General features: G+C 40.5%; 7 protein-coding genes across 7 annotated transcripts; 5 read left to right on the top strand and 2 right to left on the bottom strand.

Annotated features, from left to right (window-relative positions):
* Positions 1–785: 785 nt before the first annotated feature.
* On the top strand, positions 786–1,355 carry BATDEDRAFT_87748 (uncharacterized protein; the record flags this gene model as incomplete). Its single annotated transcript, XM_006678143.1, has 1 exon — positions 786–1,355. The coding sequence occupies one exon, from the start codon at positions 786–788 to the stop codon at positions 1,353–1,355; it is 570 nt and encodes a 189-aa protein (XP_006678206.1).
* A 109-nt stretch (positions 1,356–1,464) lies between these two features.
* Positions 1,465–5,834, bottom strand: BATDEDRAFT_34748 (uncharacterized protein). The gene is made up of 6 exons (XM_006677933.1): positions 5,527–5,834; positions 4,950–5,437; positions 4,800–4,881; positions 3,720–4,714; positions 3,353–3,635; positions 1,465–3,271 (listed from the first exon to the last, which is right to left on the bottom strand). The coding sequence occupies exons 1-6, from the start codon at positions 5,797–5,799 to the stop codon at positions 1,655–1,657; spliced, it is 3,738 nt and encodes a 1,245-aa protein (XP_006677996.1). The 5' UTR covers positions 5,800–5,834; the 3' UTR covers positions 1,465–1,654.
* Positions 5,835–5,978: 144 nt separating this feature from the next.
* Positions 5,979–6,718, top strand: BATDEDRAFT_23872 (uncharacterized protein; the record flags this gene model as incomplete). The annotated part of the gene is made up of 4 exons (XM_006677798.1): positions 5,979–6,188; positions 6,261–6,353; positions 6,428–6,508; positions 6,581–6,718. The coding sequence occupies 4 exons, from the start codon at positions 5,979–5,981 to the stop codon at positions 6,716–6,718; spliced, it is 522 nt and encodes a 173-aa protein (XP_006677861.1).
* Positions 6,719–7,430: 712 nt separating this feature from the next.
* Positions 7,431–7,946, top strand: BATDEDRAFT_23871 (uncharacterized protein; the record flags this gene model as incomplete). Its single annotated transcript, XM_006677797.1, has 1 exon — positions 7,431–7,946. One exon carries the CDS (start codon positions 7,431–7,433, stop codon positions 7,944–7,946), a length of 516 nt encoding a protein of 171 aa, XP_006677860.1.
* Positions 7,947–9,190: 1,244 nt separating this feature from the next.
* On the top strand, positions 9,191–12,476 carry BATDEDRAFT_87751 (uncharacterized protein; the record flags this gene model as incomplete). The annotated part of the gene is made up of 6 exons (XM_006678142.1): positions 9,191–9,700; positions 9,989–10,037; positions 10,320–10,625; positions 11,192–11,853; positions 11,980–12,386; positions 12,446–12,476. The coding sequence occupies 6 exons, from the start codon at positions 9,191–9,193 to the stop codon at positions 12,474–12,476; spliced, it is 1,965 nt and encodes a 654-aa protein (XP_006678205.1).
* A 101-nt stretch (positions 12,477–12,577) lies between these two features.
* BATDEDRAFT_87391 (uncharacterized protein) lies at positions 12,578–16,141 on the top strand (the record flags this gene model as incomplete). Its single annotated transcript, XM_006678141.1, has 1 exon — positions 12,578–16,141. One exon carries the CDS (start codon positions 12,578–12,580, stop codon positions 16,139–16,141), a length of 3,564 nt encoding a protein of 1,187 aa, XP_006678204.1.
* A 464-nt stretch (positions 16,142–16,605) lies between these two features.
* BATDEDRAFT_19171 (uncharacterized protein) lies at positions 16,606–17,912 on the bottom strand (the record flags this gene model as incomplete). The annotated part of the gene is made up of 2 exons (XM_006677737.1): positions 16,606–17,199; positions 17,298–17,912. 2 exons carry the CDS (start codon positions 17,910–17,912, stop codon positions 16,699–16,701), a joined length of 1,116 nt encoding a protein of 371 aa, XP_006677800.1. The 3' UTR covers positions 16,606–16,698.
* Between the last annotated feature and the right edge of the window lie 309 nt (positions 17,913–18,221).

The raw sequence follows: 18,221 nt of genomic DNA, 5'->3' as shown, positions 1-18,221 counted from the left end.
AATCGTCGCTGGTGATCTTTCAAAACAGTCAAGGGTTTGAACAAATCCGCTACACTATCCAATGGAAACGAATGCATTCGAAATCAATGCGAGTAAATGGCTATGAGCTGGGTAAAAGAAATAAGCTAGTCTAAGCTTCAATAGCTTTTAATTTGGGTTGAATAATGGCTTATGCGATGAGCAACTAAATGACATTCATGTGAATGATCTCCATCTGGAATATTTCACATGCAAGATTGAATTCGGCCGTTAAATCTCCAATCGAGTCCTAGCGTGGAAATGGCTTCAACAACTACGGATTAAACATTCGTATTCCTGTGCTGTCAATTCTACAATTGAATTGATACGTTATAATCAACTCAATTGGCCCAACTTGATCAAGTGTTTAAGATGGACCAGTAAAGTTGTTAGTAAGCCACATTACCAACATGTCTACTGACCTTAGGAAACGAAGACTTGGGTCAAGGGTTTGAGACACAAGCAGTATAAACCTTAAGCATTGCTTTTTTGGGGTAGCCTTGATGTGTACCATCTACCATAGCTATATTATGAGGCTGGTTGTGTTGTATGATAGTTAGGGGTTGAATGACAACCCTGCACGCTTGGTTGTCAATATATACCATCGGCTATAGCCTCCGTTCATAGGCCAAAAATGATCAAGCCAATTGCTTTATCCATTACATCTACTCTTTTTAAAAGACCACTTTTCAGGAGTATTTTTACTAATTTATTGCCAGGTGATTTGTTGCTAATCTGTCCTTGCTCTACTGTCTTCAGCTCACCTGATGTCCAGCCCTGTCACATCGTCGCCTTTCGTTTCCGACCCTAACCCAAAAAATGGTGTTGCAAACATGTGGATTATCAAACATATCAGCTCAATCTATCGTTTGTGGCCACACTCCAAGTCTAAACGAAAAGACTATTTTAATGATGTGTACAGTTGCAATGAAACCCTAAACTCGCATTCAGCTGGCTGCGACAAGCGTTTTAGTCTCTTTACTCGCAATACCCCTCGTCAACCTAATAGAATTAAACCCAGCAAACCGAGGCAGTGGTCCATTCGACACAAAAAATTATTTTTTTCCGACAAATCTCGCCAGCAAAAACCTTGTTTGTTTGATGATCTTGATTTCAACCTTTGTCGCGATTTCTATCCAGCTGCAACTTTATCCGCAGCACCTCCCATTAAAGGTATACCCGAGTCTAGGAAACATGCCCGGAAACTACGGCCTTTTGTTGAAGCAAAGTATTCTAATGTGTATGTGCAATTGGAGAATGGTGATTGGGAGTTTTCTCATTGCAATGCCAGTGGGCAAGTCGTCGCTGTCTATCACATCAAGAAGCATCTCATTTAGCATTGATTTATAAACTGGATGCATTCTCATTTGAAGCGGAGTCGGAGGATTTCTTTGATGCTTGCATAATTGCATCAATGCACCTTTATATGCAAAAGATGATGAATTTAGACAGGAGTATGTTAATGAATTCATTGGTTATTTTATCATCACTACCATTCGATCAAGTTTCTTAATTTTTAATGGAATATCCGCATGTATACCATCACATGCCAGTTTCAGTATTTGAGAACTCGTAAAAACTTTTAGTTGATACTTGGTTTCGCTAGTTGAACATGTAGTGCCGAAACAAATAACATTTAGTAAGCCAAGCTTGCTTCAACTTTTGCTCTCAAAGCCTTTAGTTCAGCAGGTGATCCAATATCCCAATCTGTAGATAGTAAAACATCTTCAGTAGCTTCCAAAGCCTCGTCACTAATTCCAATACCAGAAAGTCCAGTGCTTACAACAAGATACAATGCCTCGGATACGGCTCGGCGAACTTTGGGGTACGGATGCGCCAAGTACAGCATAAGTTGCTTCAAGGCTTTTTTCTGTACTGCAGCAATTTCTGGCATCTCATCGATTCCATGATCGCCTGTCAGTCCTGCAAATCCCGCAAACACTTTAATCCCCACTGTCAGTTTTCGTACGTTTTTGGACTTGAAAACCTCGGATTTGGTCAGGTTGTACAATGCAACAACCTGCATGGTGTGAACAGAGGTAAGCGTTCTGCTAGTGAGAAGAAGATCCAACACTTCGAGAATGGGAATAGATACACGATCATCGCGCTGATATGACTTGAGCAAATCAGTAAACGCATCCAATACATCTTCAAGTTTCAATGGCGACATACTGTCGTTGAGTGAAACAGGAAGTTGCAAAACAAACTCCATTAGGCTAGAACTAGCACTTCGAACAAGACTTTCAGTTAATCCACCAATGCTGGTAACAATTCCCAACAGCACAAAACTCCTGTATGCTTCCACATGCATCATCTTCACCATCATTGGATATACTTCACGTGGATTGAGCCAATGAATATCCGTATCTTGTGGAATAACCAATCGAACCTCTTTTTGATAGGGAAACTCTAGTTCTGGATACTCCCACGCAAGAGCATGCAGAGCTACACCCGCTGTACTTCTGACACGATCAATCTTTTCAACAGATTGTAAAACCACAGCGGCAATCATTTTTTGTCTTGTTGCTGCATCAATCACCGACTTGGATAATGAAGCACTGCCGCCGATTTTTGCTTCAATCGATGCAACTAGTGGAAGAAGAGCAGATATACCTTTTACAGAAGCCTCCCGAACCCAAGAACCAACGTCACCTCTCGAATCGGTTGAATAGTCCTCTGTGCATTTTAGCAGCGTAGAAACAACCAAATCAAGACATCCAGCAGGAAAATCAGTCAAAAGTTTGCAGCCATACGTCTGAATAATAGCGGTAATGGAATGTACTGCATTACGCCTCGTTCCTGCATCATTGTATACTTGTTCTTGATGAATCTGAGTTGCTTTAGCCAAAGATTGAATAATACTCTCAATGCGCAAAGACAAAATAGTCAGCGAAGCAAATCCAAACACAAGGGCACATCCGCGTCGTCGAGCAGGAGGAGCAGTATAATCCAGTCCCTGAGTAAATGCCTTAAACCAGGCATCGGATAAGCCAACAGACTCTGCCAAACAACAAATAGATTTAGCAGTGTTTTCTTGTAGCTGTTCTTCACTTCGATCAATGGAAGAGTCTAAAAGAGTCCACCATGTATCCAAAACGCTATCAAATTTCGCAATCCCGCATTTGGAAAGAGAGCCAAGTGCATCAGTGGATGCAAGAACTTCCATTAAAAATGCTGCTCCGGTGCGAGTGAGATCAGATCCAAATGATTCAGTATGTTTTGGATGAAAAGACTCGATGGACATGAATGCAGGCTAAATGATGTACACCCATTATGTTTGGATTAGAATGATAAAACTAGATGTAGTTTCAAATTCGTGATAACTCGATAATACCTTGATAAAATGCTCAAGATGGTCAGCAGACCAAGTACCATTATTCATGAAAAGAGTTTTCAGAATTTCAGCACAAGACATCAGTGACGCATGACGCAATTCTAGTTCGTCAGAACCAATCCTACTGATCGTGATGGGAAGTACAGTCTCAGTGATATAGTCCGATTGAGTTTTGGTTAGAATACCAAGAGATTTGGCAGCCAAAACACGTACGTGCTTGTCCCAATGACGCTGCAAGCTGCTGACAAGATGATTCATGATTGGCTCGGCATATTCCGAAAAACTAGATTAAACCACACAAGTCAGCGATTGTGACTAAAAGTTACATTAAGCCATTTAACAGCCTAGAATAAAACAGTTATACTACCTTGCAATGGTAGGGATAATATCAGTGTAAACATGAGCACGGACACCCAAGTTAAAATAATCGGCGATACCCACAATGGCTATACCATGAGGAAATAAGCCGTGACGACCCACATTCTCTTGAAAAGCGGCAGCACTGGCACGACGAATATTTACCTCGCGATCGGTTACAGCCGTCACAATCAGGCATTGGGCAAGCTCAAGCGCATAAGGCTCAAGCACTTCAGGTGCATAGGCACGAGCCAAGGACCAGCATACATAGCAGGCAGCATCTCGCACATGAGCACCAATAGAATGCGTTCCTTTTCGTTGCTCAAAAGTCAATCCACGCATAATCCATGGAATACACTCTTTTAAACGCTCGGGGAGAAGCAAGCCGCGGCGGATAAGTTCTGCAAGAGCAAGGCTTGCTCCGTGCCAAGAAGAGTCGGAAACACTATCAACTTTAGCTGTGCGAGGCGATCCATTTACAAGTATCGTGTCTTCTGCAAGGCTATCTATAACGGAGCCAACAATCTCATCAGCCAATTCATGATTGAGACGATTGGTGATCCGGCCTACACCCTTCGCAGAGGTCCAACGCACAATTGTATCCTTGTCCCGCAAACCATCCAACAGAATATTGATAATATCCTCCATTTCGTCAGGGATTTCATCAAAATCATCTTCGTCGAGAGGCTTTAGGGTGCATGGTATTTCTGTACGCATTTTTGATTGGTTGGTTTCAACACTTGAACCAGCAGACGTGGCAGCTAGATTCTCAGCGAGTGATCTTGATCCACGTTGATACCGCCAGCTGGCAATACGAGGTTTAATGGCACACAAGGCGATACGCTGAGCAAGCTTCACAACCTGTTTGCGCATAAGAGAGTTTTGTTGAATGCGAGGATCCGACATGAGCCGACTGCATGAATGAACGTGGCGTACAGTTTCCAGTAAAAGCTGGCGAGGACCATATTTGTAAATACAACAAAGTGTAGCCACATTACCTCTAACCTAATAGTTTAATTGTATATGGATACAGTTAGTCTAACCAAAGAGTTGTATTCAAATTTAAAATGCAATTATATTCAAGATTTACTTTGAAGATGTCCTCTGTGTTGCCTAGCGACTCAAATGCCTCTTCGATAAACGGAAGAAGATGGGTTTGGGATGTGTCTTTGCTAAAGGAGTAAATTCAATTTGCTTAACAATCCAAGACTATACTCGACTTTTAAAACAGTCAACATACCGAGAAAGAATACGCATGATAAGAATGGATGCACCCTCGTGTTCTTTACCAGGTGCATCAAGAAAGCTCTTTCCCAGATCAAGCATGCAATCTACAAGTTTTCTTCCATCTTTTTGACCACTGTCCACACGGATCAGATCAAACGGTATCATTGCAATGAGAGAAATCCACAGCAATAAAACATAGCGCGCATGCCAATGACGAACAAGATCGGTATCAGATTTCAAGAAATTGAGAAAGGCTATACATGGCTCAAGATCGGCAACTTCATGAGTAAAATAGTTCATGATAATCTTGCGGCCACGAGCCTTTGCCAAATGACATATAATCATGAAGAAGGGACGCCATTGTTGGATTTGTAGAATCTGAGCAGCCTTTGGATGAGTATGAAATGACTTTATGCCAGCAAGAAGCCTGGATATAATAGGAGTGAGAATTTCTTCCAAATGGGGATCAAGCAACTGGGGCATTTCCTGATACTTGTCAATCTGGAATATTGATAAAATAAACGAGTTAATTCGGACAATGAACTGGATGAATTATTGCAGTGTTGGTCCAAGTATTATGAATATCATACAATCATCATCATGCGATATATTTTGTTTTCCAAAACAGCAGACCACACATATCCAACAGTTCCCAGCGGATCGTCAGCCATTGCCTTGTCGGCCATAGACCACAGAGTGCGGATATATCTTAGAAACTTGTCCTTTTCTTCAAAAAAGGTCTGGTCAAGACTGCTATCCTGTAAAGCATCTCTGTTTTCCTCGGCTCCGGCCTCTATAGCAGTTTCCAAGATAGCCTGCTCGTCGATTTGACTGTCATCATCATTGTCGCTGGACTGTAGCATCTGTAGCAAGATCTGGTTAGTTTGGATTGGATTGGATTCTTAAAACAAGAAACTCATTGTCAGATTATAGAATGCGATAGAATTCATGCTGGTAGGGTCTAGCCTTGCCATGCGGACAGACAGGATGACAGTTGGCTTTGCCATGAATTAAACTTTTCTTTCTGTCCATTCCACCAATGATGGCTGCTTCCAATGTCACTGCTGGCTCTGGATCTCCCTTGGCTTTATCCTGTCTTGTTATTGCTACCAACCAAAACAGACTGCGTTTTGCCCGTCATTGGCTTCCCACTATCGAGCCCATTGCTACCCCAACTGCCACTCCCATCATTCGTCCAGAATCATTACTTGAACAAACTATTATCCACGAGTGTGCCAAGCAACCAGCAACTGTAAGCAACCCTTGTAATTCTATATTCATGGCTGTAGCAGCGCTTGTTCTTACAATCAATTCATTATTATAGAAAGAGAGTGGGTCGTTCTACGCTGGAGCTTCTCGTGTGACATTCAAACGATTCGCTTCTCTCAACTTTATGGTAGTTTCTACTCAATCGGAAGTGAGTAAATTGATTCAGATAGACTGTGGAATACTCGGAACTCTAACCAATGTCTTTTGATTATACAAACATAGAACCAATATGCAATGCTGGCATTCATTCAAGCATTTGTCGAGATTCTGTCAAAGTACTTTGGCTCTTTTTCAGAATATCATGTAATGGCTGTTTTTTAAATGTAACATCAGATCCACTTGTAATTTGCTGATTTTTTTGCTGACTTGACATAGGTAATATTTCATTTGGAAAAGATCCATTTGGTGCTAGATGAGATGGTGACTGCTGGGTTTGTAGTGGAAACAAACCGAGATTTAATCTTACCTACGTTTGCTCAACTAGAGCGAAATGTTATGCCTGCTTATACATAATTTAACTCGAGTATTGCAAAGGATATGTCAGATATTTGAATAAATTGGACTGTCTACAATACCTATAGCACCTCAGCCCATACATATCTATTTGATATCCAAAAGTAGCTCATACTGTTTATTTTGGTGGATTACACGCAGGTGAATTTCAAATTGCTCCTGCTTGCCAACAATGTACTCGATACATATATTCAAAATGCAAACAAGATTGTCATTTAATGCATGCATGATTTGCATTCAATCTCGTGTTTTGAATTACTGTGAAACCAAAGTTTTATGTGCATAATATTACAATAAGCATGAGAATGGAGATAAATGAGATTGTTGGCAGTCATTATTCTTTGTGATGTTGTTGTCTTGCAGATATTGATAGATTGTTGACTGAATGACAGGAGCATTTCGATTCAATATAAAGCAACTTTCCTTATTTGGTCTTCTGACGCAAGCTTCGACGCTCCATTTATGTGGTCTACACTAGTCTAAAAAAATCGTGCAATATTATAAACGAAAACCCCTTTTTGTTGAAATGATGCAACAGAAATCTGCTTGATGCTACTAGAATGGTTTCAAACATGATCAAATATAATCATTTTTTCTGCGTTCTCATCACTTTTGTCTTTGGTTGTAAATAATATCACGTGGAAACACTTGAATATAAAACTAATTGCAAATTCTCGTTTAGCCATCAACACTTTCATTCAGCCTCAATATAATGTACGAATTCCTCGGTGCAGTCACAGCACGCTCTGCCATGATAGAAGGTGCTGCCAATCAGATTTCTACCGTCTCTGCGTGTATTGGCTTGCTCATTATGCAGGGTGTTGCTTGGTATACTAGCGAAGACATTGAACTCTATGCTGTCGTTTTGATCAAATTTGCTGCTGCTTGGGTTGTTGTTGGGATTGCTCTTGGAGTTGTTGTTGCCATCATGTCCATGTTTCGTTTTCAAGCTGATTGGAATCCTCGTACTCGTGCATGGCCTAGTGGTCCTAAGCTGCCTGCCTTTTTCATGGCTTTCCGTGAAGTATTTTCTGCATTGGCATCATTATTTATCCCCATGACGGATGCTACAGACCATATCTTAAGGTATGGTCTCGGGTATGGACGGTTCGCTATATCAATCACAGTATTGCTGGTCGTTACAACTATCGCATACATGTATTTAGATGCCCAAGCTGCTATTGCTCCTCCTGCCGGTGGCCAGCGTAAAAAGAAAAAGGCTCAATGATTAGCATAATGTCAATCATTGTATTTGTATATGAATTACAGCCGTATTCACAAAATGGAACACTTGTATTTATCTTGCAGTCACTATTTTGCTTCAGAATAAACAATGATTAAATATTTGTTGTACTTTCTACTTGAAATTGACTGTGTTCAATTGGCATTCTTGATGTTTATCAACACAACGTCCATCATAGGATGCACGCACAAGCTATAATTTTCAATTAAAACTGGCCTCGTTTGGCATAACCATGCATTGTAAATCATCAGACTTGTTCATTTCAATTCAGATATTGGTTTGACTGTCAATGTTTTCAACACAACTCCTAAATTTCATACGTTCGCGCTCCAGCTCAAAAAACAATTATACTCAGAAATGCAACAGTTGCTTTTGTGTCAACCACCACAAGACAAACCAGTAAATTGGGTAAAGACTATCATTTCATGAAACTCTTGTTTATTATTTCGACCTAGTGGTTCATTTACGTGAATACGGCCGTAATTCAAATGTGATGTACCACAATCTCTGCTCATCAAATGAAAACGCGATATCAACAAGAAAGCTGATTACTAACTCAGCATTTAGCCACATCTCATTCTTTTTATTGAACAAAATACACTACTTCAAATGATAGCCACGGTATTTTTGCCAAAATGAATGCACTTTCATAATAAGATATATTGTAGCAAATATTATGTATCCAACATGATCCTGATTTTAGAATAAACCAATACTGTATGAGAGTCTAGAGTTTTTCCAATATCACCAGTTTTATTAATTATGACATAGCTTTGATGGTCACTGAGCCATCACCATGCGACAAAGATGCTATATTGCAGGAAATAGAATGTGAAATCATTATGGATGTCGGCGGGTTAAAAAGAAAAGCCGAAAAGCCACATTACAAAGTCACGATTATTCAAGTGCATATTATTGTCAATCTTTGGGCCAATGAGACTGAAATCCTTATTTGTAGAGTCGAAAATATTTGACCATAACCTAATCCAACTCAAAGTAGTCGCGTACTGTATTTTTGGGAAGGGACCGTGTTGCCTGCAAAAAGTCAAAACAAACCAGCCTATAGCAGAACTCCAGCTTTTTACTTTTCAATAAACAGAGTCTAGCACACCTATAGTGCTTCCAACTCTGTACATATCTTATGAAGTAGAGTCTGCAAGTAGTGGATGCGGGCCGTCCATTCTAAACTCGAGCAGCAGCACATTATATATTCATCAGACACTAAAGAGATGTACGCGACGAACACAGTATTACCGTCAAATCATGACAACGCAAGTACAGAAGATAATAAAATTCTAGAAGCATCACCTCCATCTGCAGTTTCCCATATGGGTAGACGGCGAATGAGTTGGCATGCTATTAAACGTAACGACTCCACAGCAAACGAACAGTCATTAAAATCCCTTATTAATGCAGCCGGTGTCGGGAACATCATGGGGATTTCAGGAAGCCTACCAACATCAAATGAAGCGCAGTTAGATCAGATCATACCCAATTTTGTATCAAAGCAAGTACGCCGAGTTTGTTATCAAATGTGCGCCGAAGTAGCACTTAAAGCAGATGGTGGATCACAAGATCCACTAGTTATTCCACCCCTAGTGCCAAGTGCAACCGAGGCTTTTGCAGCCGTAGTCATGGTTGATGTCAGTGGATATTCCAAGCTCACTGCTGTTCTTGCCGAGCGTGGTCCGATCGGAGCAGAGTTGTTGACACGAACAATGAAGGGATATCTTGACAAGGTAATATCCAAGACACGGATTGCAACGCTTTTCAGATTTAAGTGGTAGCAGTTATATCATCCTGTATAAGGATTGTATCTTCAGAGCACTCTGGTGTGTTTCCAAATTGTCAAATCATATTAGTCGCGGACTATATCAGTAAAACGGATCAATTGCATTATAACGCACCATTGACTATCATTGAAGGGACTGATATAAAAGAAACACACCTGCTCAACCTGATATTTCCTTTATAAACTCGCATAGTAGTTGTATAAACGTAGCTAACATTTGTGTTGGAATGTTTAGATTATTCAAACCATTGTTGCACACGGAGGAGATATAGTTAAATTTGCAGGTAAGTCCAACAGTATCGAGTAATGTGGATTGTTTATCAATCAACTGCCCATTTACGCCATACTGTTAGCAACAAGTGTGGTGTAATGCGAGAGCATCTGCCAAACGTATAATGCTTGTAAATCATTATATTGGTGTATTATCATTTCTCGGCATATTTAATCCAGTCTTGTTGAGTTGCCATCAAAATGGCAATCAGTTGGTTTGGGATTGGCTAATCCATCATCATTTAAATTCCATTGAAAACTGATTTTATATGATGGCTTGCATTCTTTGCTCATAGGCGATGCTGTTATTTTCTGCTGGAAATCTGAAAAGGCCACAAACCTAACAGAGGTGAGTAGAGATAAGATCAGAGGAGAGCTAGTGTACAAGGCATCACATTGCTGTTTGACTCTCTTGACAAAACTTGGCACCTACGACATAGACATTGAAGACTGTCCAACAAAAATCCTTCGAATTCACTTGGGTATTGGCGCTGGACTCGTATATGATGTGCTAGTTGGTGGCGAGCCAGGTCGTTGGGAACATTTTATTGCAGGAGATGGTGTAAATCAACTATCTCAAGTATTGGATCTCGCAAAAGCAGGTATAAAGCTAAATTACAAATGATAGTCATTTATAAGTTTCATTTGATCATAGAGGCACATATCTGTATATGCACAAAATGCATGCCTTGACGAATCAGTTTTATTAGTCGTATTCACGTAAAATGGAACGCTTGCATTTATCTTGCAGTCAGTGTCTGATTGTTATTGTCAATTCTTTTTGTTTCAAACACAACGTTCATCATATGATGTACAGTATCAAACTATAGTTTTGAACTAGTGTTCTGAATCTGTCCTTTTTCAAATTTGTTGTATCTTGAATCTCATACATTTGTGTTCAAGGAAACAAAGATTGCACGCATCAGGAATGCAACTATTATTTCCATTCCAATCAACTTTGAACATTCGTTTAGAGGATACACTATTTTGTAGTAAATCTGGTGTGAATCACCATTCCATGAGACTAGATTTTGCTATGTACTTGATATCTTTACTAATGTTTTATCTTACATGAATACGGCTGTAAACAATATCACTTTAAATTTCACATCCTTTTGATGACCCGTTACGTGAATATATACTGACCGACTTGTTTGACAACTTATAGGCGAACTTGCCTTGTCACATCAAGCACTCAAATGGCTGGCGTGTGTAATTGATATTGCTACTGTGAATCTTGGAGATTATGATAAACGATGCATCATTCTCACTGGTCTAGAAAAAGCAGTTCGAAAAGGTCACGCACCACCCGATATTGAAGATGAAATCATCTTCAAGAATACACGTCAAATGGAAGCAAATGTAGACCTATACAAGTTGTTTGTGGACCGAACTGCATTGTTTAAACTTCAAGCAGATATCAACCAATCACGTTTATTTCAAATGGACGCCGGTCTTTTGGATTTATTAAATTTGACAGAATTGCGACAAGTCACAACTATTTTTATCAAAGTTGGATCGCTGCAGGTTGTTCATCGTAATGATATTTTGGACGAGTCACAACGCGCCATTTCGATTGTACAAACGGCACTCCATCGATGCGAAGGAAGTCTTCGGCAGTTTCATGTGGATGACAAAGGAGCAGTGATTTTGTGTTTTTTTGGACTACCTCCGCTTGCACATGAAAACGATGCGTGTTTGGGGATTAAAGCTGGAATTGAGATTCGTGACAAGTTTTTAGATATATTTGATGACTTTTCCATGGGCATCACTACTGGTGTAGTGTCATATGGTGGCGTAGGAAGCGGTGGTAGAGCCGAATACGCTGTGGTAGGCTGATTTGTTTTGATGCATCAAACATGACCTATATATTGTTTTAAACTTGCTTTTTTCAAACATGTGCTAATCATTTAAATCCGTTTATTTGAATTTTCATATCAAATAACAATTGATTAGATGGGTGATTCAATTAATATGGCTGCCCGTTTGATGTGTCATACTGAGGCCGCAGAAGGCATTCTGTGTGACGAAAAAACATATAACCTATGCTGTTCAGACTATACATTTCAAAATCTTGGCGAAACAAAAGTAAAAGGAAAAAACTCGGCTATATCTATATTTCGACCCATTGTTCCAGTTCCTGAATCCAACAAGAACAAAACAAACCAAAATGCCGCACTTTCTATAGCCGCCGAAGTTATTGGCCGTGAAAAAGAGCGAAAAAGTTTGTTGGATTCGCTGGAGCGAATGAAGACGGCAACAGTTTCAGATGTCATGATTGTCAAGGCCGATGGTGGCCAAGGATTGTCAACATTGATTGCATATACAAAAGAAGAGGCTACCAAACAACAATGTCACGTATGGTAAGTCGTCAAACTTGCACTATTTATGATTTTGCTATTCTTGTGTGTATTTCAATCAGGATTGTTACTAAATATCAGTTTGCTCTATAAACACTGTTATTTATGACAGCGTTGGAAATTGTGTTGAAATGGAAAAAACTACATTTTATTTTCCATGGCAATCGATTGTACAGGACTTGGTCGAGTTAATTATGGCAGGCAATTTTGATAGCGAAAATCGTTTTATTCTTACCACGCAACCGCTGCAGAACCTCAATGTATCCCAAAATTTGAGCGGGGCTGTATCACCACTAGCTACAACTGAAAACTTTAAAGCAGATCATATATTAGCGAGTTCAATCACCAAAGATATTTTCAAGTTCAGAATGCAAGAAAATGTATCGGCCGAATTGAATCAAACTCAAAATGCCGAGTCTGGATTATTATCGAACCTATGCGGTACACCAGTTCAACAATTTATTACTACCCCATCATCGACTGTCCATATGGGTGCTAAACCCAGACGAATGTCGATTATCAAGCCATCAAATAGCGACGAATTTCTTTCAGAGCGCGCGCTTTCTGCTTCTCGAGGTCGCCAAATATCTACTGTTCCAGTCGATGTCATGAGTGATATTCATGAAATTGAAAGTTTTATTCCCAAAATTGCACAAGCTTTGGTCAAAATCAATGAGGAATCCGACGAAGCTGGGCTGTTTGAACTTATTTTGCCAGCTAAAATTGATGGAGAAATTGATATCGAGGTGCAGACAAAACTTCAATTACATCTTCAAGCACTGATTGGTCTGCTCACAAAAATGATTCAAACATTGTCAGCACACAACAAACTCATTTTTGTATTCAATGAGGCACAGTGGATGGATTCTTTGTCCTGGGAACTGTTGCTGGATATTCTTGGAACATGTCCTCGCGCAGCCGTGTATATTTTTACTCGACCAGAGGGATCTTTTGATTGCAGGGACAGCAAAGTTTGTTTGAAGCGTATCGAGGCTTTACCACGATCGACAACTCTTTCTGTAGGTGGTCTTAATATAAACGAAGCACATCGGCTAATTGTTACAACATGGGCTACCCAAAGTGTTCTTAAAGTGTCACCCAAGATTGTAGAAAGCATATATAAACGCACAGATGGAAATCCATTTTTTATCCGGTCTTTGACTGTGGCTATGAAAGAATCTGGTCAATGGCGTGTTAGTCCGGATGGTGTGCTGTCTACTCAAAATGGAGACTTTGATTTTGAAAAGCTTGTTTTGGGATATGACCATCAGAGCATTATTGTGGCTCAGTTTGATCGGTTGGACAGAAATTTCCAGCTTTTTCTCAAAGTTGCCGCAGTACTTGGCCAGCGGTTTTTGCTCGACGATGTGCTGTTTTTTCTCACTGGCATGACGGGTGTATTTGAACAAATAGATCGTAAAAACTACAACCAAATCATTCGAGGTGTGCAAACCACAGACAAGTACGGATTTTTACAACGGGAAAACACTACTTTGGATGGCATACTATTTCAATTCAAATCTGCAGTGGTGCGAAAGTGTATCTACTCAATGATGGTTTTAAAGCAGCGACAACAGCTTCATAAGCATGTAGCCACATATTACGAAACGCGACTCAATGATGCCAACAGACATCGCTATTTGATTCCTATTTTTGAGCATTTTATGGAAGCCGATAACTCCCAAACAAGGAAAAAGATACATTATCTGGAAATGGTTGCCAGTTTTTATTATGAGCGCGGGTTTGTCAATGAATGCATCAAGTTTTACAAGCAGCTACTTGATATTGCCGGGTTGTTTCGCAAGGATCTTCCAGAAGGCATGGAATTCAAAAATGCCACGATTGCAAATTGGCACCGAGAACTAGGTCATAGTTTGTATTTGAAGGAAGAATACATCGAGGCTGAAAAGCATTTGCTTATTGGACTTAAGCTTTATGGTGCAGTATTTCCAGATTCAAATTTTGGAATATACTGGGCTACTCGCAAGCAACTTCGAATACGAGCAAAAAAGGATGCTGTTTTTTTTCAAAATTTTGTTAATGGGTTGGAAGAATCGACGGATTACATTGTCAGTTACCGAGCTCAAAAGTCTGTATCTTGGCATTCACTCAATAATTTTGGAGGGACTGCAAATCGACGCCCAGATCCGCCCAATAGTCGCGGATCCGTCGTTATTCCATCTTTACTTTTGTCTGGAGCGTTGGGCACTGGACCAGGCAATACAAACCCTACATGTCCTGAAGCGGGTGTTCCTACAATAATACCTTCATCTGGTTCAAATTTAATTGGTTCGAATGCCACAGTTCCGGTGATTGTAGGTGGATCTGAAGCACCCATCATCAATTCAAATGGACGTACCAGTCTTCCAAACCTTGTTCCCCAAATCATAAACTCGTCTCAAGGAAATAGCGCTGCTCACGCCCACACATCTGCCATCAATAGTACTAGTATAGGCGGAAGCAGTAATCATGCCCTACCCGAATATGACTCATTGCCTATACCACACGCGCGAGTTTCTCAAAACATATCATCGGGTACTTCATCCAAGTATGGTATTCGAGACCGTAACACCTCACAGAATCTTATTCGTGAGCCTGGATCCGCACGACAGGGGCCCACTCATGGTATCCAGCACATTTTGTTGATTTTGGCTGATTTGTATTGGATCTGCAATCAATTTCCCAAGCATAGACTATGTGTGCTAATGGGGCTAAACATGGTGCAAGAGAACACACAGGATAGTATACTGTCCAAACTGTTTTCACTTGGATCATTGACGCTGTGGATGACACAGGCAAAGCCTTTTCGAGCCCTATCCTATCTGGATGCCGCCCAACGCTTAGATGGACGAACAGATATTCATACATCCATCTACGTTTCGACAAACCAATGTGTTCTCATGTTTTTGATGGGCAGATTTCAAGTAGCACTCAAAGCAACAGATGGACTCCATTATCTTGGAACCATTGCAAGCGACACCCTTATTCGGATCCGAGCGCTAAAGCTTCGTCTTTATATCCAAACGCTTAGCGGGCCTTATCAAACAACACTTTCCACTGCCAAGGATTTGTTTACGTTTGCAACACAACGAGAATGTATGGGTGGCCGCTTTACGGCATGTCTGAAAATCATTCAATGTCTGTTTTGCTTTCCCGAGCATGCCAAAGAAATACCAGAAATGGTAAAAATACTAGATGATATATGGAGTACCAGACCAGCAGGTTCGCTAGGACATACCGACGAAATGGCTTATTTCGGTGCTAAAATCCACCTGCGACATGTTTTGGGACTACCCTTCAAGATTTCAGACTTTGTAGAATTTTCAGACGCGCTAGTCAAATGCACATCATATGAATGGGAGTTATTTCAAGGTATCCTATCTGTGGGATTTGCCATTTTTGCCGCCCACGAAGCCAAAATGTTAGAGTTTGCCTTTACGCGTAAAGTGATTGATATGTTATGTACTCGTATATGTTGTCTTCTCAAACCAATGAAAGGTCTTTTGTTTTCGAATTCATTGCGCCGAATATTTAAGGGATTCAAGCTCATTCAGGCAAAACAGCGATCCAAAGCGATTGCATGTTGGCTCAAGGGAATCGATGAGCAGTCTGAAGCAGTCCTGCTTCAAGCCATCCTAAATCGACTCATTGCACATAATACTCAAAATACCACTGAAATGGGCGTGTTTGATGCTCGAGCAAAACGATTGGTGGATGCAATCCAGGTTACATATTTGTTCGAGTCCATCTGGAAATAATCTTCAAGCCTAAACCTATTTTTGCGTAAACTATCCTACACCACCTTTGAATTCTTTATACTATCCACACTTATTTTTCAAAATTTGCATTCAGCACATTGGGAAGGGGTCTGATTGAAGAAAATCAAAATAAATATGCTTGTAAGTTAAATAGCTGGCTCATTGATGTTGAAAGCAAAGCTTGTGTGCAGAGACACGGCAACTTGGCAGTAAAACAGTACTTTGGGCTATAATTATATTTCAGTTAAATGGGTATCTGAATCAAACAAAGCATGGTGATGGTTTGAATCTTGGACAGATTCGATTTCAAATAATTTCCATCAAAAATCCAACAGATAGGCTGGCTTTCAAAATTGCAAACGTGTCAAAAAAGGTTGCCCAATAATTAGGGTAAAAATAAACTAGTCAAAACATGCATAGCAATGAACTGATGGATTCAAGTGATGATCTTGGACAATAAGCATACTTGTCATTTAATATGTAGAGTTTATTAAAAAGGATACAGCAGCAGATTCAAAAGCCAATGTATTATTATGCCTTTGAAATCAGAAAAGTATCTACATCACTGAGCAATCCGAGGAATCGGCAGTTTTTCTAAAATTGCGCACAATTGATTTGTTGGCATCCTGTTGATTGCGCACCACAAAATCCTTGAGTCGCTGAATGGCTCGTTTATTGCCTTGTCCAGCGGATCGCATGTACCATTTCCGTGCTTCGTCCATGTCTGATCGAATGCCTACACCATGCTCTACAAAATACCCAACAGCGTATTCGGCCTTGGCAAGCCCTTTGTCAGCGGCTTTGCGAGCCCATAAATAGGCTTCTTGGTCGCTCTGTTTTAAAATACCATCTGCACCCGTCAAATACCAACCTGATAAGGCAAGTTCAGCATCGGGGTCGCCTTGTTCAGCAGCCTTGGTGTACCATGCAATGGATCTGCGTGGATCAATGGGTACACCTAAATTGCCGTATTCATGACACAATCCAAGCTTATACTGTGAAGGTGCATATCCAAGCTTGGCACTTTGAGTTAAAAGCTCGTGTGAATATGCAGGATCCTAAGTAACAGTGACCCATATAAAATAAAAGTAGGTGAGATGACATTGTAAAAACTGCCAGCAGTAAAAATAAACGAGTACATGTAGAACAGACTTACAGGAATAATCACATTTGTGATCCCAGGGATTTCACCCTCATATAAGATTGCCAGTTCATGCAAAGCATTTGGAGAAGTTTCATCAGCCTGTTCAGCGGCACGTTTGAGCAATGTCACACCTTCACGAGGATTTTGCTGTTGGCCCAAAGTACCATAGATCTGAATCATACCCAGCTTGAACATGGCAGCAGTATCGCCAAGCTTAGCAGCACGACGGTAGTATTCAATAGCACGATCAGTATTGCGACGAGTACCAGCACCAACTTCAAAAGAGACTGCGACTCTGTATGTAGCAGCAGGATGGTTTTGCTTTGCAGCCTGAGAATAGTTGGAAAACGCCTTGTCGTGGTCGATTGCCAGACCGAGTGCTCCGCTACCATAGCAATCGGCAAGAATAAACAGTGCTTCGGGAAGACCCAATTTTCCAAAAGAGCTTTTAGCTGATTCGGAAAGCCATTTAAGAGCTTCTTGGTTCAATACATCTTGGTTTTTGCGGATTCGTTTGGGACTCAAATGTGCTAATTTTTGAGGTAAACCCTCAGATATTTTAATCAAATGTTTGGCAAACGTAAGGTAAGTGTGCGGATCTTTACTTCGCTTTGCATTTTGGCGCATTGTTTCCAAAGACTCATTTCCAGGAGCAGAGACTGTCTTGTCAACAGTATTGAGTGACGGTTGTGAGGTAGCGTTTGATTGAATAGACGTATTATCACTATCATTTCGGGCTTGTGATTTGATGGCATGAATTGGATTCCAGTAGACGCCAGGTGAAGGGAAACTATGCTGTTTTTTATGGTATGCATATTTTGATGGGCCCGAATGAGACTGATCTTGTGCTGAATATGACAGTGTGTTATCAATAGACGTTTGGTTCCCTTGTATTGCGCCAGCTGAAGAGTCGACTGATAGGACTGATTCACGCGA

This window comes from Batrachochytrium dendrobatidis (assembly GCF_000203795.2).
Source record: "Batrachochytrium dendrobatidis JAM81 unplaced genomic scaffold BATDEscaffold_4, whole genome shotgun sequence".
NCBI classification, from domain to species: Eukaryota; Fungi; Chytridiomycota; class Chytridiomycetes; order Rhizophydiales; genus Batrachochytrium; species Batrachochytrium dendrobatidis.
The sequence above is the reverse complement of the archived record's forward strand: the minus strand, read 5'-3'. Positions and strand labels throughout refer to the sequence as shown.

What these genes read in the sequence shown, in the direction of transcription:
- BATDEDRAFT_34748 (XM_006677933.1), bottom strand. Translation starts at nt 5,799, where the DNA reads ATGCTACAGTCCAGCGACAATGATGATGACAGTCAAATCGACGAGCAG. An exon ending in TATATCGCATGATGATGATT is followed by an intron (nt 5,438 to 5,526) that starts GTATGATATTCA and finishes TCAATATTCCAG; the next exon opens with ATTGACAAGTATCAGGAAAT. An exon ending in ACACAGAGGACATCTTCAAA is followed by an intron (nt 4,715 to 4,799) that starts GTAAATCTTGAA and finishes TTAAACTATTAG; the next exon opens with GTTAGAGGTAATGTGGCTAC.